General features: G+C 44.1%; 1 protein-coding gene across 5 annotated transcripts; it reads right to left on the bottom strand.

The window, feature by feature from the left end:
* Positions 1-5,933: 5,933 nt before the first annotated feature.
* C10H2orf76 (chromosome 10 C2orf76 homolog) lies at positions 5,934-21,826 on the bottom strand. 5 transcript variants are annotated; one of them, XR_007768371.1, is made up of 7 exons: positions 21,498-21,826; positions 15,210-15,362; positions 14,068-14,118; positions 10,084-10,121; positions 9,870-9,951; positions 6,746-6,843; positions 5,934-6,129 (listed from the first exon to the last, which is right to left on the bottom strand). XR_007768371.1 is itself a non-coding variant. In XM_050916695.1 (6 exons), exons 2-6 carry the CDS (start codon positions 15,340-15,342, stop codon positions 6,053-6,055), a joined length of 381 nt encoding a protein of 126 aa, XP_050772652.1. In that variant the 5' UTR covers positions 15,343-15,362; positions 21,498-21,826; the 3' UTR covers positions 5,934-6,052. The 5 variants fall into 5 exon arrangements, 4 of the variants coding, with proteins under 4 accessions (XP_050772652.1, XP_050772654.1, XP_050772653.1 ...); XM_050916695.1 differs by lacking the exon at positions 6,746-6,843; XM_050916697.1 differs by lacking the exons at positions 6,746-6,843; positions 21,498-21,826 and adding an exon at positions 20,301-21,378.
* Positions 21,827-21,861: the final 35 nt, after the last annotated feature.

Consider the following 21,861-nt stretch of genomic DNA (forward strand, 5'->3'; position numbering starts at 1 on the left):
TTATAAGCACTCTTTGTTTCCATGATAACAGATGGCACCTGCAAATCAACAGGCACTTTTATCAGTTCCTTACATTGAATCCTAGGCCTTAACAATCACAACTGCTTCCTAGCATATCAAATTTAATTAATCATTGCAGTCCCAATCATAGCAACAAATGTTACTGGTTTTTATCTTCAAAGTGTTGCCTCAAGGCATCCCTTATTCTTATTGCCCCACATTGCACCCCTCTAATAGCCCTTGGCAGTTCATCCTGAGTAAATTTTTCACCCTTCCCTTCACAAATATTATGCAGTGTGCAACATGCGGCTCATTAAGGTCTAACCTGCCATACAGGCATCGCCAGCGCATCTTTAATCGGCCAAATGCACATTCAACAGTCATTCTGCACCTAACTCAGGCTGTTGTTGAACTGCACCTTACTGTTATCTAGGTTTCCTATGTACGGCTTCATGAGCCATAGCATTAAGAGGTACGCCAGGTCTCCCAGGATCCCTGGGCATTTCAAATTCCCCTATGGTGATCTTCTGGTCTGGAAAGAAAGTCCCTGCTTGCAGCTTTCTGTACAGGCCAATGTTCCCAAAGATACGGGTGTCATGCACATTTCCGGACCATGTTGATGTCAGTGAAATGCCCAGGGTGATCCACAAGTGCCTGTAAAACCATGGAGAAATACTCCTTCCAATCGATGTACTCTGTTTCAAGGTGATTTGGTGCCAGAATTGGAATATGCCTGCCATCTATTGCAATGTTTCTGAAATGCGGCCACCATGACAGCATGCAGCCACCAGGGGATTTTCATGCAACCTCCTGGGCGAGAAGGGGGTGGGGGAAGAGAGAGGTGGCAAAGCATTGGCCCTTCCCCCTCCCGCCTTGTTGCTCCTGGATGCACCGCCTGCACTGCCTCTGGAGAGAGGTGGGGGCACAAGGCTGCAGGCGTAAAGTGAGTTTTTGACCCACACTGGGGAAATGGGGTTTGGGCGGCAGGCTCCAGACGCGGGACTTCAGGAACCTGGCCACGTGGCCCCAGGCTCCGACCGCAGGGCAGCGGATACTGACCACACACCCTGGCTCTGGCCAAATGGCCCTGGCCTCCAGCTGCAGGGCTTCAGCCTCCAGCCCCTGGCTGCAGCTACGTGGCAGCAGGCGCTGGCTCCCGGCTCCAATCTCGGGCTCCAGCTGTGCAGTGGCAGGCGCTGACACCCCAGCCCCAGCTGCAGGGCAGAAGGCTCCAAACAGGAGGCTTAGGGCACCAATCCCTGGCTCTGGCTGCAGGGCAGCAGCTGCTGACCCCCGGCTCTGGCCGCGGAGCTTCAGTCGGCCTCTTGCCCCCAGTTCTGGCTGTGCAGTGACAGGCACTGGCCCCGGGCTCCAGCCACATGGCCTAAGCCCCTGGTGCTGATCCCCTGCCCCAGCTACATGGCAGCAGGCGCCAACCCATAGCTCTGTTCCCAGGCTCCGGCCACACGGACATGGTGCCGACCCCTGGCTCTGGCCACACAGCAATGAGCACTGGCTCCAGCCACGTAGTGGCAAGTGCTGCCTTCTGGCTCCAGCCATGCACTCTTGAGCTCCAGCACCCGGCTCTGGCCATGCAGTGGCAGGCACTAGCCCTGGGTGCTGACCCACAGCTCCAGCTGTGTGGCAGTGGGCTCCAATCCCTCAGTCCAGCCAGGCAGTTCCCAACCCCAGCTCTGGGTTCTGGCCACGGATACTAAGCCCCAGCCTTGGCCGCATGGCAGCAGATACCAGGCACTGGCTCTGGGCACGCAACTGTGGGGCTCATCGCCCACCCCCATTGCCCCAGGTCACCGCTACCTCCCCAGCAGTGCATCCATCCCACCATTGCCGCTGGCCTCTGCTGCCTTCCCCTTCTGCCCCCGCATCCAGGGCTTAATGAGTCCTGAAGCTTGCTGAGAAAAGTGATATTAACAAATATGCAAGTATCACTTTTCACAGCAGATTTACAAGCTATCTGTGAAAAGTGATATTGTATGTTTGTTAATATCACTTATCACAGCCTGATAGGTAGCTACTAAGTGTGCTGTGATATTAACAAATATACATATATCACTTTTCACAGCAAGCCCCAGGACCCCCTAAGCCCTGGATGGAGGAGGTAGCATTATTTTTGTTATTGAGTCTCCCAAAAAACCCTACAAATATACATTACAAAAGATCTGGATGTGAATCTGTTCATATTCAATTATTTTTCCTAAAGTTAATTAAGTATTTTAGGAAAAAAGTGTCAGTGCAGCCACCAGTGAGAGTTGGTGGCCACATGGTGAGGCCAAAGGATTTGTTGTGAGAACCCCTTGTCGCCCCTCCGCAGTCAGGGAAACCCATTTCTGCAAACCCATCCACAATTTCACACATATTGCCAAGAGTCATGGGTCTTTCGCAGCAGGATGCGATTAATGGCCTTGCACCCTTGCATTAAACACAGCCCCAACAGTCGATTTCCACACTCCAAACTGGTTCACGATCAACAGTCGCCAGCTTCCACACTGCAATCGCCATGCGCTTCTCCACTGAGAGGACAGCTCTCATTTGGGAGTCCTTGTGTCACATGCCGGGGCGAGCTCAGCACACAGTTCCAGGAAGGTGGCTTTCTGCATCCAAAAGTTCTGCAGCCACTGCTCGTCAACCCAGACCTGCATAACGATGCAATCCCTCCACTCTGTGCTAGTTTCCAGAGCCTAAAAGCGATGTTCTACTCTGATTAGCTGTTCCATGAATGCCAAAAGCAATCTAATGTTGCTGCTTTCCATGTTGGACACTGCGTCAGGCAACTGTGACTGCCATTGCCTTCGTAACTCCAAGAATAACTTCACCGCTATTCGCGATGTGCTAGTAAGAGCTAGCAGAGCAGTGGAGATCAGCACAGAATCCATTCCTGCAGATAGATGTGGCAGGGCTAGCAGAAAACAAGATGTGATGGGTGAATCACAGAAACTGCCAACTGATGTGCTGAGACTACCTCTAAGCCCATTTTCCCTGGCAGCTTGGGACTTCAGTGCCCTGCCTGGTTGTGCCAGACACACTTGCTACATATTTCATACATCACATTTACACTCATAAGCATATTTCTATAAAGCATTATGGGGTGCAATGTCACACAAGGAGCATTGAAAAATGCCGCAAACTGACAACAGAAGCACATGGAATGCTGGGATGGAAAACAGTGCATCACAGGGCACTGAGCCCAGACCCATGATGCGCCATGATCCCCTGTGCCTTCCCACAAGACCTAGCAGCAGAAGAGGGAGAGCTGCACAGTGTACTGCTCTCATAGCCGATGCAAGTGCCACAAGTGTGAATGCCCTATGCCACCAGTGGAAGACAATGTGAACACAACAGCAATTTTCTTTAAGTGCTTTTTTTTTTATCAGCGACCAAACTCTCTGAGAAAAAACTCTGCCTGTGTAGACACAGCCTAAGTGTTTATAGCAATCCTGCTGCCACTAACTTCAAAGAGAGCCATGTATTTTCTTATTGATGTGACCAAGCATGGACAAGTACAGCATGTCCTATAATCACATTCCCACCCTTTAATGATCCCTCTTCCTCAAGGCCTGAAATCAGTTTCCCTACTCCTTGCCCAGTAGGACAAGAATCCAGAGCTGTTCTAGACCAGTGACAAGTGCTACATGCTAACGGTTACTGCACATATTTTTTCGAATGAACTAATTGTAAGGTAGTGTGCTGAATGCCCACAAAACCAAACAAGGAACATTCATCCTTCTACATTCTATACTTGCAAATCTCCTCTAGAACAAAATAACTCACAGAGGGTAAAGAGTTCCCCTAGGAAGGGGTCTAAGCCCATAACAATTGGGAGCATTTAACATACCCATTATAAATATCCATGCCAGCCATTTTTTCTTAACAAATAGAAAAGCAGCATCACTGTCAGGAGGTAACAAAATTGTCTCTGGAAAATTCAGATGCCTGCACAAGCAAGATTTGCAAAAGGTATTTTAAGCGAATAAAGTACAGTTTTAATTGTAAAAATTAGGACAGTTGAAGACTGTTTTTGTATCCAGCTGACTAGCTATAACTGAGAATTTATTCAGCCAGGCACCACTGCTCATGCTGGCGATTCCTTCTCATTCAAACTTCCTCTTTGCTCCCACTGCAGCCATCTTCCCATGTCAACATCTAACCTCCACTCCCTGATGCCATTTCTCCCTCCGTGAGAAATTCCCCGGCTCTGCCCTCTCCCATTGCAGCTATCCCTTCCCAACTATTGTGACTCATACAAGTCCTGGATCTGTTTCTTCTGCAGGAGGGTCCATTCATTCCACCATCCATCAGACAGTAAACCTCAGGCTGATTTAAAATCAAAGCAACTCAAGATAAAGACTATAGTTCTGTTTGTTTTATAGTTTAATTTAGAGCTGGTGAGAGATGACAGGTTGATAGCCCTGGTAAGTAAAGTCCTCATTATCCCCACAATGACTGAGAGCACAAGCAAAATCAGTACAAACTAGCTCACATTGCCATGGGGAAATCACCTTTGATCAGATGTTAGTTCAATCTCCGTACCCATTTAGTCAGGGCCTCTGCTAAGACCACAAACCAGAGTACCAACTGTGGTGGCCTTTTCTTGTGATGGGCTGACCATTCCGTAAGGAATTGAACAGAGACCTGTAACCCATTTCACAGTGGCTACTGGAAGTAATGGATGCTAACAACTTTTGTTCACCACTCAACTGCTCCAGAATCAAACCAGCTTCCAGCGATGAAAGGCCCCATATTCCATTACCAATCCTCCTTGTATTCTGTTCCAACATTCTGTTTGAATAATAAGTCTTGGTGATTTTCTATGCCTTTTTTTGAAGACTGAAGTTCTTTAAAGAGCTGGTGAAAGTAACACAGGTCGAACAGTATTTCAGAAAGAGTCACAGTATACAAGCAGTGTTCGAGAGCATAACAAAAGGCCTTATCGTGCTATTGTACAACACAGCCCATGAAGGGCTACTGGCTTAGCACCGCAATTTCATGGAACAGCAGTATTAAGTCTTCCTGGAGAGGAAGTTTATCTAATCATTCTAGGATGACTATTCTACTTGTTCTTAATTTGGTGAATGTAGCAGAAGAGTATGGAAGTTCCAGGTACTAATAGACAGTGACACTATGGGAGTATTCATCTCCAAGAAAGTGGGAAAGAATTACTCCCTGTCATGGAAACAGCTGCCCACAGACTGTGCCTCCCCTCACAAGAAATGCAATCATTCCGGTTTTATTTTAATACTGAACTGAACCCAGGAGCGTTCACTGGCTTTCACACCATTTGGAGAAATGCCTGATGTCTGCTTATGCATATTGATGTCACACAAGAAGTCAAGTTGCTATGCCTTACACCAAGGCATCTCCGTGAAACGATGCTAAAAACAGGCTGGCCCTTGAACACAAAAGCTTCCAAACAGTCATTTGTCTGTTTCATCACACTAAACGGGGCTGGAATATAGAGTATAAAGGAAAGCATTCACAAGTGAAGTATATGAAACCTGAATCAGCCTGCACTATTCAAACAAGACAGACTGAACATAAAATGAGTGAAATAATTCTATTATTTGTAACCTAGGGATTCCATCCTTAAACTCTTTAAAATATCCAGTCAGTTGGTCATAAAAAGTTTCCTTTTTCTATTAAAAAAGGATACTATTATGATGGGATTTTACATCTGCCTTGTACAATTTCCATACATAGCTAACATCTTTTATACTTACTCTCTTATTCTTAATCCACCACTGTAGAATCACACCACCAGAATGTTACAGGTCCGAGTTCATTTATACTGCTTACATTGTAAGATGTAAGGGGGAGTGGGGGGAGAGAGAGAATGAAAGGAAAGCAAATTTATGTCATTGATTTTTTCCCCCTGAATCTCAGCATCCTGAGAGAAATGAGTTTCTATAATAAAGAAATTTCAGCATTTGTGAGGCAATCCTCTAGGATTTATTGATTTAAAAAAAAATCTTATTAAACAGAAAAAAAGTTTTAAACGGGTATGGGAAAACAAAAAAACCCAGGTTTCTTGGGATCATCACCAAGCCGAAACAGGATTAGCTTTGTAGTTTCTGTAATCTTCTTCACAGAAGAACGCTAATTCAGTTTCATTTGCTGAAAGGAATAAAAAATAAATATTCAGCATACCCAATAAAAGCATATGCTTATTGTATTAACCACATAGCAGTCTATTAACATTAATTAGAAACTCAGAATGTATTCAGTGCCTTTTTGGTTAAAGGCAATCACTAGTCACCACCTTGTTTGTTTTTACATGAGACCCAAATACCATGTGTTTTAGTCTGGTTAAAAAGAACTAGAACACTGGCATGTAAATATAAACAAACATCTGCAAAAACCTTCAAGACTAATTTCACCAAAGGCTACAAAACAATTTGGACGGCATTCAGCAACCTACAAGATTGCACATTTATTCTTTCTAAGAATCCTAGAAAACAATGAAGCTTGTTTTTTTTCCAGTCCATTATTCAGTTAAGGAGGGAGAAAAAAAAACTTTTTTTTTCTGAAATTAGCCTGCAGGTATAATAATTTAATACTTAGAGGATTAGTAGAATATTTTACAGATCACTTTACATTCTCCCTCATGGCCCATCAAAATATGTGTCTGAAGAAGTTAATTTTTTGCCCTGCTAATGATTAATTCATAAGGCTTCAACAATATGCAAAGTGAACGACACAAATTGGCTTCTCCAGCAATACTTTCAAATACCTCTAATTATTCACAGGGGATATGGCACAGCTAAAGGACCCACAAAGGTTCAGAGCAGTCACAATTCTTTCAACCCAGCAGGTCAAGGACTTCCTCTTCTAAAACAATAAGTCAGCAACATTACTAATTCAGAGTGGAGACAAATCTGATGGAAAACCTTCACAATTATTAAACATGGAATTCTTTAAGGTCCTGAGCCAATAAGTTCTGCATTTGCTTTTTAAATTAAACCTGAATTTAATGAAGTCTGCCTGTCTTATACAAAAGGAGCAGGAGAGGGTTTAGAATCTTGACTAGGAAACTGACAAGATTGTTTGCAATGAATGCTGAACACTTTATTAAGGTACATCCTTGCTCTAGAAATAGGCATGCATTAACTTTGCTGACTAGATAATAGCTGTAATAATAATCACCACCACAGAGGATTTCCTAAAGATGCTTATCTAATACCCTCATAATTTACATCTTTCCAGCCCAATTCTGCCAAATGCTAAAATCAATCCTTTGGCATTGAGGAAGGTGCTCAGTACCTTGCAGGACTTGGCTCTTGGCTTTTTTAAAAGGGAAATTCTAGTGTTTGCTTCTAGCACATGCTGTGCTGCCTACATATTTAAAATCTAAACATATTAATGAGAGATTTGCAACTGATTTCAATGAAGGCAGAACTAATGTCACATGAGACTGTGCATCATTTATTTTATTTTTTATATTATCATAGCGCCTAGGAGTTCTAGTCCTGGACCCCATACTGCTAAACACTGTACAAACACAGAATAGAAACAGTCCCTACCCTGAAGAGCTTTTGCTACATTTTTATTACTTACCAGAAATGCAAATCTACTCTGAATGGATAAAAATCAGGAGTGGCCAAAGGTCTTACTACACTAGTCTGCTTCTGTAAGTCAGTGGAAGAGAGCTTTTCACACTGAGGTAAACTTTAGTATATCAGAACACAAAAATGGCTCTTCTAAAACCTCAAAACTTGGCAAGTGTAAGAGGATATTCCTCATTACACAGCAAGAACATCATTCTACCTCATACAGCAGTTAGGCATTGACGCAGTTAGCACTTGCTGTAAGTATATAGTTAACCTGAATAATTATGGAGGTAGTGTTTAGTTACTTTTCTTCCATCCTTAAACCACTCCCTCCTCCCCTACATACAGAGAAATAAAAACAGTCTAGTTTATCGCAGTTTGTTTTCAGAACAAGATTACTCTGGTGTGCTGATAATTTACTGAGATTTCATCAAGTTATACCACCACTAGGACTATGGTGCCTGTTTCAAAGGTAGGAACGTACAATAATTCATCAATACTGTCTTGAAGAGGGACAGCACTGGAGGAGGGCAGCTCTAAACAAATATCTTCCACTGTTTTCCAGCCCCTTGCCTAAACCTCTAGGCCAGTGGTTCCCAAACTTGTTCTGCCGTTTGGTCAGGGAAAGCCCCTGGCAGGTCGGGCTGGTTTGTTTACCTGCCACGTCCACAGGTTCAGCCGATCGTGGTTCCCAATCACCGCAGTTCACTGCTCCAGGCCAATGGGAGCTGCTGGAAGTGGCACGGGCCGAGGTACATACTGGCCACCGCTTCCAGCAGCTCCCATTGGCCTGGAGCAGCGAACTGCGGCAACTGAGAGCAGCGATCGGCCAAACCTGTGGACGCGGTAGGTAAACAAACCGGCCCGGCCCGCCAGGGGCTTTCCCTGCACAAGCAGCGAAACAAGTTTGGGAACCACTGCTCTAGGCCATGCTACCTCCAGTCTTAGGTAGGCAAGACTCATGCTGATGAGGCATATACTAACTAAACTACAAGACTCTGAAGTCTTCAGATGGCCAATAACCCTCCTTCCTGAAGAGCTGCTTTTCATCTGAATTAAAAGGATTTGGGTAGCAGGGAAGGCTAAAGAATGACTTTTATTATTAATATTACAGTAATGCCCAGTCCTCTATAAAGCCTTATATCAGAGGCCCATTGAGCTAGGCACGATACAAATAGTATGAGACTGTCCTCTCCTCAGAGAGATTACAGTATAGAATAAGGGGGGGGGGGGGTGCAAAGAGGAAAGGGAGAGAAACCAAAAGTATCAGGTGTAAATACCAAGGAGATAGGGGAATTGATCACGGTGGCCCAATGAGATTAACCAGGAGTAAAGGAATGAAATCAAAAGAGTATTTTTTGATGTTCCATTTATCTTTTCCAATGGTAACATTTATAATAGTCTCCTAAGGGAAGTGGAGGAAGCACCACTGATTGAAGGATTTTAAACTAGATCAGACAAAGTGCTAAAGAGCACTCTGTAGGGGGAAATCCTGCACTGGCTGGGGAGAGGCTAGGTGGCCTAATGCTGAATGGGTTCTTCCATTTCTAACTTCCTCTGTGATGTTTCACCCAGAGAGTAAGATTGTTGTGCACCAGATTTAAATAAGCAACATTCTAAACTAATCAGTGTGGTCTCAAAGCCTGCGAATTGGGCCTCAAAGTCTCAGCTGCTCTGCCGCCACATAATCATTTTTGCATGGAGCCAAAATGACATCCAGTGACTATCAAATTTGTCATACATAGGCATTTCTTTACACTATTAGCACAGGACATGCGCCATATGCATTTTTCTGTCAGAAAGCAAGGACTCTAGTTGATTTTAACCACGAGCCATGTTCAGCTCACTTTCTAAACAATATTATTTGTGCTGCCCTGAGCAATTTGAATATTGTGTTGTACATTAAACAAACCTAATCTCATTTCATTATTCCACACTAGTTCCACTACTTAAACTTCTAACCAAAACATCAGTTTAAATGTTACTGATAGGTTATTACTACTATGTCTGCTTAATCTTATCTGTCAATCATTTAAAATTACCCTCAGCAGAATTCTAAGCATACCTTCTAAAAATCACAATTTGCATTCTGAGCATTTGGAGTGCACATACCTGCTGCCCTCAGCCCATGATGCGAATGTACATTACCCCCCCCCCCCTTCTTCCCTGGATAATTATCAGGTAGTGTAAAGAGCATCAGGAATAGCATTTACTTTTCAGCAGACTATCCAAACATAATCAGCCAGTTATCAGTATAATGACAAGCACAATGATCAGTACTGTCAGTCAATATCAAGGTACTCCTACCTACTCCAGCTGCTTTCAAAGTGCTGTCTTCTTTTAATATGAGTTTGTCATCATCCTCCAAACTCACTACAAGTTCATTGGTCTAGAAATAAGTAAACAGGAATATAAAGATAAATGCAGGTTTTATTAGCTCTGCCATTATGTTCTCTAAAATACATAGATCTTGCTGTATCCACACATAAAAGGGGGGCAAAGGAACAGATCGCAAATGTACCTTAGATCCATGTGCTTGGTGAATAATCTTCATCGTATCTGGAAGAAAATACAAAACTTCCCTTACGATGTGGTTCATTATACTGGACAATGGCACTGTGAGGGTTCCATGTTTGTCATCTCTTGAGGATTTTCAAGTGTTCTCTGTTCAAAAAGGGAAAAACAAAACTCTCTCCACTAGCAGCTAGCCCTGCAATCCAAACCTGAAATCTGAGAATCAAGCTAGGTTCTTTTCTTCGTGGGTATTACCACCTGTGTTAGAAGTTCTGTCATGCAAATTAGGGTCTCAAGGACATTTACTCCATCCCATTGTCTTCATCCTATGCCCTCCATGATACCCTTGCAATCTGTCTTCAGTGAGACTGCACAGGTGCATGGAAGGTGACTGGAATTTAATAAACAAATCTGTTGATGCTGCACAAGAAGAAAGAGAACCCAACTTGCTCTCCCATCGCGGTGTTGGCTCTGCTCTGCTCTGCTAGCAGGAGAAAAAAGTAGTAACAACTTAATTTTGTCACTAAAATAAGCAGAGATGGCAGAATGCACACACAGGGAGCAGAGTCAGTAAAAGGATGCCATTGTTACATACATAGGCACTTTAATATTAAAACAGAATTCCAAGACATCTGTGTTTGAACAAACTCAAAATAGGACACGAGTGCTTTTTCAGCAAAGGAGCTCAAAACTTGATGCTATTTACCCACTTGTAAGTCTAGAGGTAGTGGTGGTGGGGGAAATGTGGACTAGAGTAACTTTCAGATTGGTGTGACTGAGTATTCAGAGCTCAGGTACAATAAGGATCACATTCTCAATTATAGGTTTAATCCAAAGCTTTAATCCATGAACATACACACAACTTCAGCCCATTTTGTAAATTTTATTCATAGCATTTAAGGATAGTTGAGTTGCCTTGCTCTCCCAGTGCAAAGGTCACTAAAGATTTAGCATATACTGCCAGTTTCAGTACTACTCATATATCTTAGAAGCAAGACATGCATTAAACAACACTTACTGGAATCTTACCATTACATAGAGGTACTGCAAGAAGACCAAATAATCACACTGAAAACATACTAAGCTTTCATCTCTAGGAAGTGAACATGCAAACCATCAATGATCTTTACTAACCTCAGCCAGCTCTATACCCCAATGAGTGGAGTCCAAGAGCAGCCTACTGGTTTTCAAATCCTAGTACAACTTCACATCCCCAGTCTCTGAGCTGACTTCTTACTTCCCCATTCGGTCTCTGAGTCACTCTTGATTTTATCTGTTCACAGCTCCACCACTGACCACGGAAATGTTTGCATTTAACCATCTGCCCTAAGAAGGAGAGGCTGTTCTAACTCCACCATGTAGATAAAATATCAGTTTCTTCAAACCCGCGCTAAAGCCTCACCTCCTCCCATTTGACATTTTACCCCAAACTAATCTCACTTGAGCACATAAATAAATTTTACCTTGTGTTCCTCGTAACAGGCTTTTTGTGACAGTTGATATAAAATATTGTCATGAGATACTAAACTGTAATGAACTCAGGTGACAATTCTTTGTATTATTCGGATTGGGTAGGGCCTAGAGGACTCCACCAGGTTGGGTCTCCATTGTGCTAGGAACTGTACCAACATGTGGTAAATAACAGTCCCTGCCCCCAAAGTGTTTACAATCTAAAAGACAAAATGTGACACGTGTCAGACAAAGAATGGAGGGAATGAAGTAAAACTAACGGAATGCTTTAGTACAGACTAGCTGTCTGCACAATGTGTAGATATAATAAGCCAATCAGAAGCAGAAATCACAGCTTGCTACCTGCCCAGCCAGTATCAGATGACAGTTCTCTATGGGAAACATGGTAGAGCTGCGTTTTAAGGAGGGATACAAAGGAGGATAACATGGTGGCTCTGTGGAACTTCCACCATATTGCCTCATGTGCACAGGAAAAGGTGCAAAAAGGAAAAAAGCAGACAAGAGGGTGACCAAGGCTGACATCGTAGGTGCCACACAGGCAGAGTCAACGTAATGACAAGATGGACAGACAGGAAGAAACTAAACTGTGAAGGGTTCTGACAGTGAGAACAAGAATTTTAGGTATGATGCAATGGAGAAGGTTGAGCCAATGGAGAGACAAAGAGGAGGGTGCCTTAGTCCAAGTGAAGCACCAAGAAGATGAGTTTGACGGCAGCATTTTTAATGAATCTGAGGAACAGAGGCAGCAACAGTCGAGCCAGATTGGTGGAAGTTGCACAACTTAGACTGGAAGCTCTTTGGGGCAGGCAACGCCTTTTCATTCTGTTTGTACAGTGCCTAGCAAAATGTGGTCAGGGTCCATGACTAGGGCTCCTCGGTGCTACGGTAATACAAAGAAACATGTAAGTCAAGGTGAGGGGCAATCAAGATCTATATGCGATGAGTCAGAGCGGGGATAAGGTTGGCCCTTTATGATGCTGGCTAAGAAGCAGCAGCAAGATTTGTACAGTGATGGCTCAGAGAACCAAAAGAAGGCAGAGTTACAGGAGAAGCCCAGATTAAAGGCCTGTGTGATGAGGAGGATGGTGGTGCTACCCACCACCATGATAGAGAAATGAAAGAGAGAGGGCAGGGCTCAGAGGAAAGATCAGGAGCTTGGTTTTGACTCCTTACATGCAAACTCAGCATAACTGGCACTTACAGCTGAGAGGCTAAGGCTGAGCTAGTGTAACAGGAATCAAACTGCTGCCCTGGCATTAGTTCTGTTCCCTCAATTGTACAGTATTTTGTTCAGTTCTCTGAATAGGAACTAGCCATATGTCCACAAGCACAGGTGCACAGCAAATCTCCCCTCATGCCATGTGTGGTGACTAGACCAAAAGTTGTGCGTGGACCTGCCGGTATACCACAGCATAAAGAATAAAATGATAGCCCAGGTCTTCTTCATTTGCCACCAAAAGGGAAGAATGGCACTCCAGAGACAGATGTTTCAAATCTCTGGAATTGTAAGTCCTTAAACAATACAAATATTCACATCTGTCCTCTAAATTCAGAAAAACAAGTTGAAGATAGAGACATTAACAAATTAAACTCTAATCCCTGATACATTTACCACTTGCTCCCATTTTGCACCTCCTGATTCCCCATCAGTGTGAATGAAGAATCAGTCCCTATGCCAATTTAGTCTCCATTGCACCACTTTTGCTTTAGTCACCAAACAGCGTAATTAAAGCCAAATCCCAGAAAAGGGATAAACGTGGACTATATAGAGTGTGTTCTATTCAAAGTAAGATACTCTCCACCTGCTTACACCAAGGAAACTTGCAACAATTATTAGAGCACAGAATCAGATTTAAATTTTATCCCAGGCTATTTCATTTCATCCCAAGCTTACATTTAGGAGCTTTCCTATTTACTTTAGACATGTTTTCCTCCTCCTCCTCCTCTTGTTTAATATTATGTAAATTCTTTAAGTATATAAATCTAAATATTTTCCACTTGGTGCCTTTAGCTCCTTCTTGGCCATCCCGTGTGACCTCACAATTAGTAGCTGGATATTGAAATGCATAACCACGAAGAGGACTGTGATTTCAAAGTACTGTGGGTCACAAGCTGCTCTGCAGAATGGGAACAGAGTTTAAAAGGCACTTACAACAATGATAAAAAATTAATATCCTAAAATGCATTAGCCAATTAGCAGCAGAATGTGTAATGTGCTGCCTAATTCTGAAGTGAATACAGAAATTCATAGTAATAGTCGGGTTTTGTAGACACATGATGTAAAGCTAATGGTGTGTGTATGACATTCACAGTAGGGCTATGCCAAATTAACCATTAGCTTAACTAGTTGTTTCCTGAAAGCAGCTGCAAAACTATGAGTGTGTGTGTCGCAGCTCCCTTCAGGAAACTAGTCCTGACTTACTATATTTAGATGGAAATAACTGTAATGCAGTTAAATCACATGAGAATTGGTATAACACACTGTACACACATTTCTTAAAGAATAAGAAAAATCACATACCATATTTGTATTTTTTAAAGGGAGGTGGAAGTCCTGTTCTTAAAGACACATCTATTAAAAATAAAGAGACTACATGAAAAGGATTGTAACAATTTTCTTTTTATATTTTTCAATGATTACTTCATGAAGCTTGCACTCTGAATTTGAAGTTTAAAATAAATCTCAAATCAGGAAACTTGTCTTAACATCAAAAGTTGAAGAGCAACCGGTACAACTCTGAGCCCAGGTCCTACAAATTCTATGGTACACTTTACTTGTGTGAGTAGCCTCACTGACTTCAGTGGGACTACCCACATGTATAATGTTCAGGAAAGGTGTGCAGGATCAGAGCCTTGAAGTCTGATCCTCCAAAGCTCTATTGTGTATCCTATTAACATTTTCATAGGGGCAGAAGTCCTGCGTCCCCATTTGCAAATTGCACCCAAACAACTGGATGTGGAAAAAATAGTCTGCTAACCAGCTCCCAAAAGAAAACCACACTACTGAAAATTAGCCCCTTTATAAAGGGCTCAATCTTGTTTGGTGTCGAGCAACTCCAGAAGATGCTGAGCACGTGTGTGCATTTCTGGCTGACAGAACTCATCCTGGAAGAAAACAAATCCCAGAGAAGACACTCATATAGTGGTACCTTCCATCATTGAAAATAACTATGCAGAACACTTCCTCTCCATTTACATGAGATCCGCTTTGCTTTCCCTCTCTGCCAAATAGTGGTGTAGCCCCTAGTCATGTGGAAACAGTGACCAGAGATTCGCTAGATGGCATACGTCCCTAATGCTTTTTGAGTAGCTGCCCAACAATGCAGCCCATGCAGCTTGGGGCACTGAGCCAACTGCAGCACAGCCATGCACAGCACAGCACAGTCTTGCCATGACGGATCATGGGGATTTCCAGTGCAGTGCAGAGGGAGGTAATGCCTACATGTAGTTGGACATCCTCTGTGGGATCAAGGGCCAAATCCCCCATGGATCCCTGGTTCTCCAGTCCCCTCCATCCCCAGCAGGTCCAAGGGGAACATGTGGAGCTGGCAGCTTTAATGGAGCCACAGGAGTTTTCCCATTAATTTGCTCCTCTACACCTGCTTACGCACAGACAGCAAAGTACAGGGACCAAATAAGTGTGTAAGAATAACAGTGCCTTACCATTCTTTACAAATGTAATGAATTGCTTCACAGTCTGGTCCAAATTAACTCCATGATACACCACAGGTCTGAAATTACGGTGCTCAAAGGAGCGAACCAGGCGAACAGTAATGGTTGAGTTTTCTGATGACATGTGAATTAACTGCAAACACCCTAGAAGATATTAAAGAGAGTAATTACTGCGTTATCTCTTTGTACAAATATAACAGCTAAAAGAACGAAGTGCTGGTGTGTTAGTCTGACATTCTCAAAGAGTTACAAAATTTTAAACATACTGTGCCCTCACTTTAGGCCCAATTCTGTACCACTTTTGCCATGATTATGATGGGAGCAAGAGCAGAGCCATAGCCTCCCTGACACAGGATTGTCCAGAATTTAAGGGTAGAATTTGACACTATATGTCAGATGGCCCAGTTCTGCAGTTGTTCCATGTACAGAACTGCCACTGAGAACAGCAGCAGCTCCATGAATGAGCCACAGGGTCAGGCCCTATATTAAAAAGAAAAAAAAGATTGCAGAAAAATGGTTTAAAGCTGTGCGATACATGTTTTGCTTTTAACTTATTTGTAAATCCAAGTCACTGAAAAGTCTGCCTGTCCTCTATGATCCAAAGGATAGAATGACACCATAAACAAAAATAAAAGCTTATTTATAATACATCAGTATCACACAGACACATCATATAGAAAAATGCCTGTGCTGCCACCTAAGGCTCATTGTATAACAAATTAAAATTAAATCCAACAAAATAATGGTGATGAAGATAACGTACCGGTGTGTTATTTTTGTAGGAATTAGGGGGCAAAATTCTCCTCCATTTACACTAGTATAAATCCAGAGTAACCCCACTGATTTACATGTCTGTAACTGAAGACAGAATATGGACTGGTAGGTGGGGGGCGGGGTTTGGCTTAAGTTTGCATTTCTCCCCCTCTTCCCCTTTAAGTCAGACAGAGATTTTAGTTCAGCACCTTCATAGTCAATTTCCTGTCTCTGTAACCAGCAGAGCTGTTTCCTACCACTGATGAGATCCCCAGTTTTCAGTGGTAGATGCTCTTCCACTTCCTCCAATTCCGTTAGTTCATTAGCTTTCTGCAACAATGACACTGGGCCACAGCTTCAGTGCCAGGAAGTTTGTCTTTAGCACAGAGCTACATTTCAGCTGCCTTTGCAGTTATCTCCAACTATCTGCACAATATTTTCACACTCTCTTGCTCATTCTATTTGTCTCTTACGTATTGATTCCTTATGTACTTGTTGCTCTCCAATAACTAAGAGACTTGTGTATCTGAAATGTTTTAAATTGTTTATTTAGTCTTTCTCAATCAATCATAGATACTTATATGGTCCCTATTACCATAGTATCTGAGCACCTCACAATCTTTAATTCATTTATGCTCACAACACTCCTTTGAGGTAGGAAAGTGCTATCTATCCAGTGGGAAACTGAGGCACAAATCTCCCAAGTCCCAAGCTAATGTACTAAACTCCTGAGCTATCCTTCTTGTAAGTAATTCACAAGGCTTCGCTTCCATTTTTGTTTTAGAAAGGAATCCTTCTGTCCTCCAGCTTTACCAAACTTTTGCAGGTGAGGGGACGGGTCACATTTAAAGTTTTTGACCCAAGTTCTATGCCTGAAGCACAATAATCAAGTTAAAACACAGTACATCAGCATCTCATTTATGTAACATGTACATACAAAAACATATTATTTTGTATCTGAAAAGAGGGTTTTTTTATTATGCTAAAAAGAGGTGAACATTTTCCTGGTCCTTCTCCCCACACAGGACCGAAAGTTGAAAGACCCTTAGCACAGAGAAGGACCCTGCTGGGTTCTGAAAGCATTCTACCCCCAGAACTATATAAGATCATCTTGGGGGAAGCAGATTCTAAGGTGGAAAGGAAGAGAAGCCACTGAGGTTAGCATTCAGCACCTAGATGAGGAAATGCTGATATCTTAGGCTGATCTAATCATGAGATGGGCCAGATTCTGTGCTGCACTTCTCAGGAGGCACAACACAGAAAGCGCAGCCCAGAAAACCAACAAACTGTCCAATGCAGACATACTGATGGTCGATTGTACTCTGTAAGAAATAAACCTTATCCCTGCACTTGTGCTTAGATATTTCTTCCATATCCAAGACAGACACAAGATCACCAAGGCTAACTAAAGAGCTTTGCACTAAAGCCCTGTCCCGCAGTGTAAACGAAACCAAAGGTCAGGGAATCCCTTTTCTGTACCTCATCAAAGAGCCCAGGAATGAATGAGGACTCCAAGTGACAGTTCACCGAACATTCCCTCATACTGCATCCCCCTGCCTCACACCCCAGTGTCCGCTACAGACAGTCCCCTACCCCCCACCCCACATACCTGCCACAAGCAGCCCCTCTACCCCTCACACAAACCCCAACTGCCCTTCATTCCCCCCGCACGCCCACTACAGACAGCCTCCAATTTGCTACCGGCAGCCTCCCATCCTTCACCCCCCGACCTGCTCTATCACTGTCATGTACTCCTTGTACATCCTACGTAGGCTGTAGGGCTGCAACTAGTAGGTCAGGCTTTTATACCAGATTAAGGCTATGTCTACACTGCCACTTTCAGCGCTAAAACTTTTGTCATTCAGAGGTGTGAAAAAACACCCTCGAGCGACAAAAGTTTTAGCACTGAAAAGCGCCAGTATAGACAGCGCTTTATCGCCGGGAGAAAAGCTATGGCTGCTTGTTCGGAGTGGGATTTTTTTTATCGCCGGGAGAGCTCTCCCTGGGCAATAAAGCATGTCTGTGCTGCCCACGTCACAACGCTGCCAACATCTGCCTGGTAGAGGTGTTGTTATTAAAGATCCTTTATTATGTTAATTCTGCAACATTCCCATGCAGATACTTATTCTTTATGTCCTTGCTGATGCCCGGCAACCACGCTGACTGACTGGCCCATTCACTGCATTTATTTAGTCCTTGTGGCCTTTGCGGATGAAGTTTAGGATATCTCTTCTCACTGCATTTGGAATTACGATACAATCACCTTTAATAATGAGTCAAGTTGATTTGCTTAATTGTCCATGTACCACAAAATAATCTCTTGTCACTACCTCTAGATACTTGAGCCAGTTGGCCCTAATGTAACTAAGAATTTGTTGAAGTTGCATGTCTGACAAGATTGCTCTTTGCAGCTGGTATAGTATCTTTTCTGACACTGGACTGTATGCCATCCACATATGCCTTTATGCCATCTCTGACCTCACAAGTAATTGAGTGTGATGCTGGCTGTGATAAAGTATCTGATTTTTCACAGGAACATATTCAGCAATTCGGTTAACTGTCATTAACCCTATCAATAGACGCTGCCATATCAGTAGTGCTTGATCCACGTCTTTTCTGCTAATGAAGGCTATAAGTGATTTATAGTCAGTTATCACTAAAAAAGAATCCAATCCATACAGATATCTGTAAAAATTCTCACCTGCCTATATGTTAGCCAAGCATTCCTTTCCAATCTGTTCCTATCATTTTCCCGCTTCTGTGAGTGAGCGAGAACAAAATGCAACTGGCTTCCATTCCGATCCAGGTTGTTGCAACAATATAACACCTAGGCCGTAGCACCTTGCATCCGCACTGACCATTGTGGGTTTCACATCACAGCAGTGCTGTAACAAGGGCGAGGTGAGTGAGGCAGTTGCCTCAGGCGCGCTAAGTGGAGGGGCGCAGCTCTAACGCGATCGGTGGCGCTTCAGCGGCAGCTCTACCACCATTGCTTCTTCGGCGGCCATTTGGCGGCGGATCCCCAAGTCCCTCTCGGAGGGAAGGAACTACCGCTGAATTGCCACCGCCACTTCATTCATTCTTCAGCGGCAATTCGGCGGCAGGTTCTTCCCTCTGAGAGGGTCTCAGGGACCCGCCACCAAATTGCCGCCAAAGAGTATGGAGCCAGCCCTTGCCTCGGGCACAAAAATTCCTTGTTATGGCTCTGCATTATAGTACTTGAGAACGAGAACTGTTGACAATTTCTTTTACCTTTTTAAAGGCCATTTCTTGATTTGTCTCCCCTAGCCAAGATGTGTTGGACTTTTAACAGTTCATTCAATGGTTTTGTCACTGTACAAAGGTCTTGGAGGTATTGATCAAGGTAATTTAGTATCCCCAGTATGCATCTCAGTTCTGGTACATTCACTTCTCAAATTGGATTCACCTCTCTGAATCTGGTACATTCAATTCTCAAATTGGATTCACCTCTCTGATTTCATCTTTGTTTATTGTCTGTACCAAAAACTCAATTTGGTGCAGGCGGAAAATGCACTTTTCCTTGTCTAGCTGTAGTACAGATTGATTGATTAAGTTTAGAACTTTGTTAAAGGTTTTGTTGTGCTCCTCCACTGATAACCTATGTTTACTTACGCAATGAATACTTTTATTGACACAGCATCTTGAGGGAATTTTGGCTTCTCCCTAATGTGATGCCTGTGTCCCAGAGAAACTGACACAGCAAGCAACTGAGTTCTCAGAAGCTGCCCTTAAATCTCAGATGCTGACCCTTCTCCCCTAACCCTTGCAATCCCTTGTGGCCTTAGCCACCTGAACCTCCTCCCCACACCCCTGGTCTCTTACCTCCAGTAGCTCAGCCTTGCAGCCCGCCCTGCCTGCCTGCCACTGTGGTCCTAATGCAGGTGACAGCCTGGATTCCATGTTATTGTTTTAATTTCATGATTCCATCCGTGTTCTCATTAACGCAGATTTCATAAGGTCCAACACAAAATTTTGTATTTTTCCATTTTTCTTTATAATTGGTACCACTGGGCACATCATGATGTTGGCTCAAAGATTTTCTTGATTAAGCCAATCTATTCTATTCTCTTTAACTCTGTTTCCCCTTTATTAAGCAACACGATAGGACTCCTCAGAGGTGTCTGTACACTATATGTTTCAACACTGCCTCTCAAGTTTAATTATACTCAGACTCCTTCCAAAACTCCAATATCAAATACTCCAAGATGTTCTGCCACTTTTCTAATTAGGCCCATCATGGCTTCCATGCTGTAGCTGAGAAGGTTGTTGGTGTTTGGTCCTTCGATCATATACACTCTGAATGCAAACCTTTTGTCTTTGTAAGTTGTTTCTATGGTGAACTGGTCCATGCACTTCACAATACCTCCAGGGCTGGTCAGGATTGTGTCAAGCAATTTCAGCTCTGGGAGGACTTCAAGGTGATTATACTTCCCTTCTGGTATGACTTTCACATCTGCTCCTGAGTCAATTTTAAACTCAGTGGTCTTTCCATGAATATTCAGTTTCACTCTCTAGGCAGGCTCTGTCATCACACTTGACAGATCCCAGAAACAATGCCTCTTGACTGCCCCAGTGCAGCAAATGTCTGCAAAATGTCCATATTTTGTGTATTTGTTATATCTTGCACCTTTGGCTGAACACACATCTCATGGACTGTGACTTTTTCCAAATGCTGTGCATTTAGTCTGAAAGGTTTTGTAGTTAGCCTGTGTATAAGGTCAAATTGGTCTTTAATTATAGCTGCTGTGAGATACTTTTATCTGTAAGACCAATAACCTGTCTACCACTGATATTTTTATGTTTTATAGCCTTCAAATCAGAGCTTTCTGCCAAGGCATACAAAGCTGCTATAAAAGATTCAACAGATTTCCCTCATTCTTAACTTCTCTGGCAAAAACGCAGAAATTCCCCGCATTTCTCTGAGGTATAAAGCAGGCATCAAGCACTGCCAGAACTCGTTCATCGTCATCTTTGCGCCTGCTGTCATTAAAGGCAATGGATTTAAAGTTTTGCGCTGCCGGCCTTCCCCGGAGCAGAAATGAAAGACGACATTGGGATGTCTCCAGGTTCTGGGTGGTGTTCAGCAGCAACGTCTTGCCGTCTGCCCGCCTGGCACAGCTGAGCTTCCGGGGGCACTGAAAAGCGTCATGCCAGCCAGCCTGCAACCTTTGCTGGCCTCCTGTGGCGCCAGTGGGGCTGCCCTCGCGCCTGGCACCCGGCCGGTGCTCCTCCCACCGGCGGGCTGCGGGGAACCGGCCACCACCTCAGGCCTCTACTCCAGACTCAGAGTGGCCACCGCGCTTCCCTGGAGAGCCGTGTTTGCCCCGCCCCCACGGCTGGCCACGTGACACACAGCACCACCTCGGGGCTGGAGGTTATACTACAGCCACCACCACTGCCCCCAACCCCCACCACGGGCCCGCCAACCGCCACACTCCCCTAAGCTCGCGCTCCCTCGCCCCCTGGCCCCGCCCATCAAGCAGACGCTCCCCCCTCAAGTCTTACTACTACGCTCTGCCCGGGCACTTCCGGCTTCTCCGCCCTCACACCGTCCGACAGTGTCACGTGACCCTCCCCTGCCCCCGCACTTTCCCACGTAGGGGCGGGGTCTCTCTCAACGCGCAAGGCTCCACGATTGGCCGCACGATACCCTATCCCCGGCCCCGCCTCGCTCCTGCCACTGCTCCGTATGATTGGGCGCAGGTCTCGCTCTGCCTCGCCCCTCGCTGTTCTCGGATTGGCCTCGGGCGTTCTGACCACGACCCTCCTTTGGTGATTGGCGGCAGGCGCTCCTGACCCCGCCTACCGCGCGGAAGGATTGGTGTGGGTGGTGCGCCGTTCCTCCCGCCCTTCCCGCCCCGATGGAACC

Source organism: Gopherus flavomarginatus, chromosome 10, assembly GCF_025201925.1.
Source record: "Gopherus flavomarginatus isolate rGopFla2 chromosome 10, rGopFla2.mat.asm, whole genome shotgun sequence".
Lineage (NCBI taxonomy): Eukaryota > Metazoa > Chordata > Testudines > Testudinidae > Gopherus > Gopherus flavomarginatus.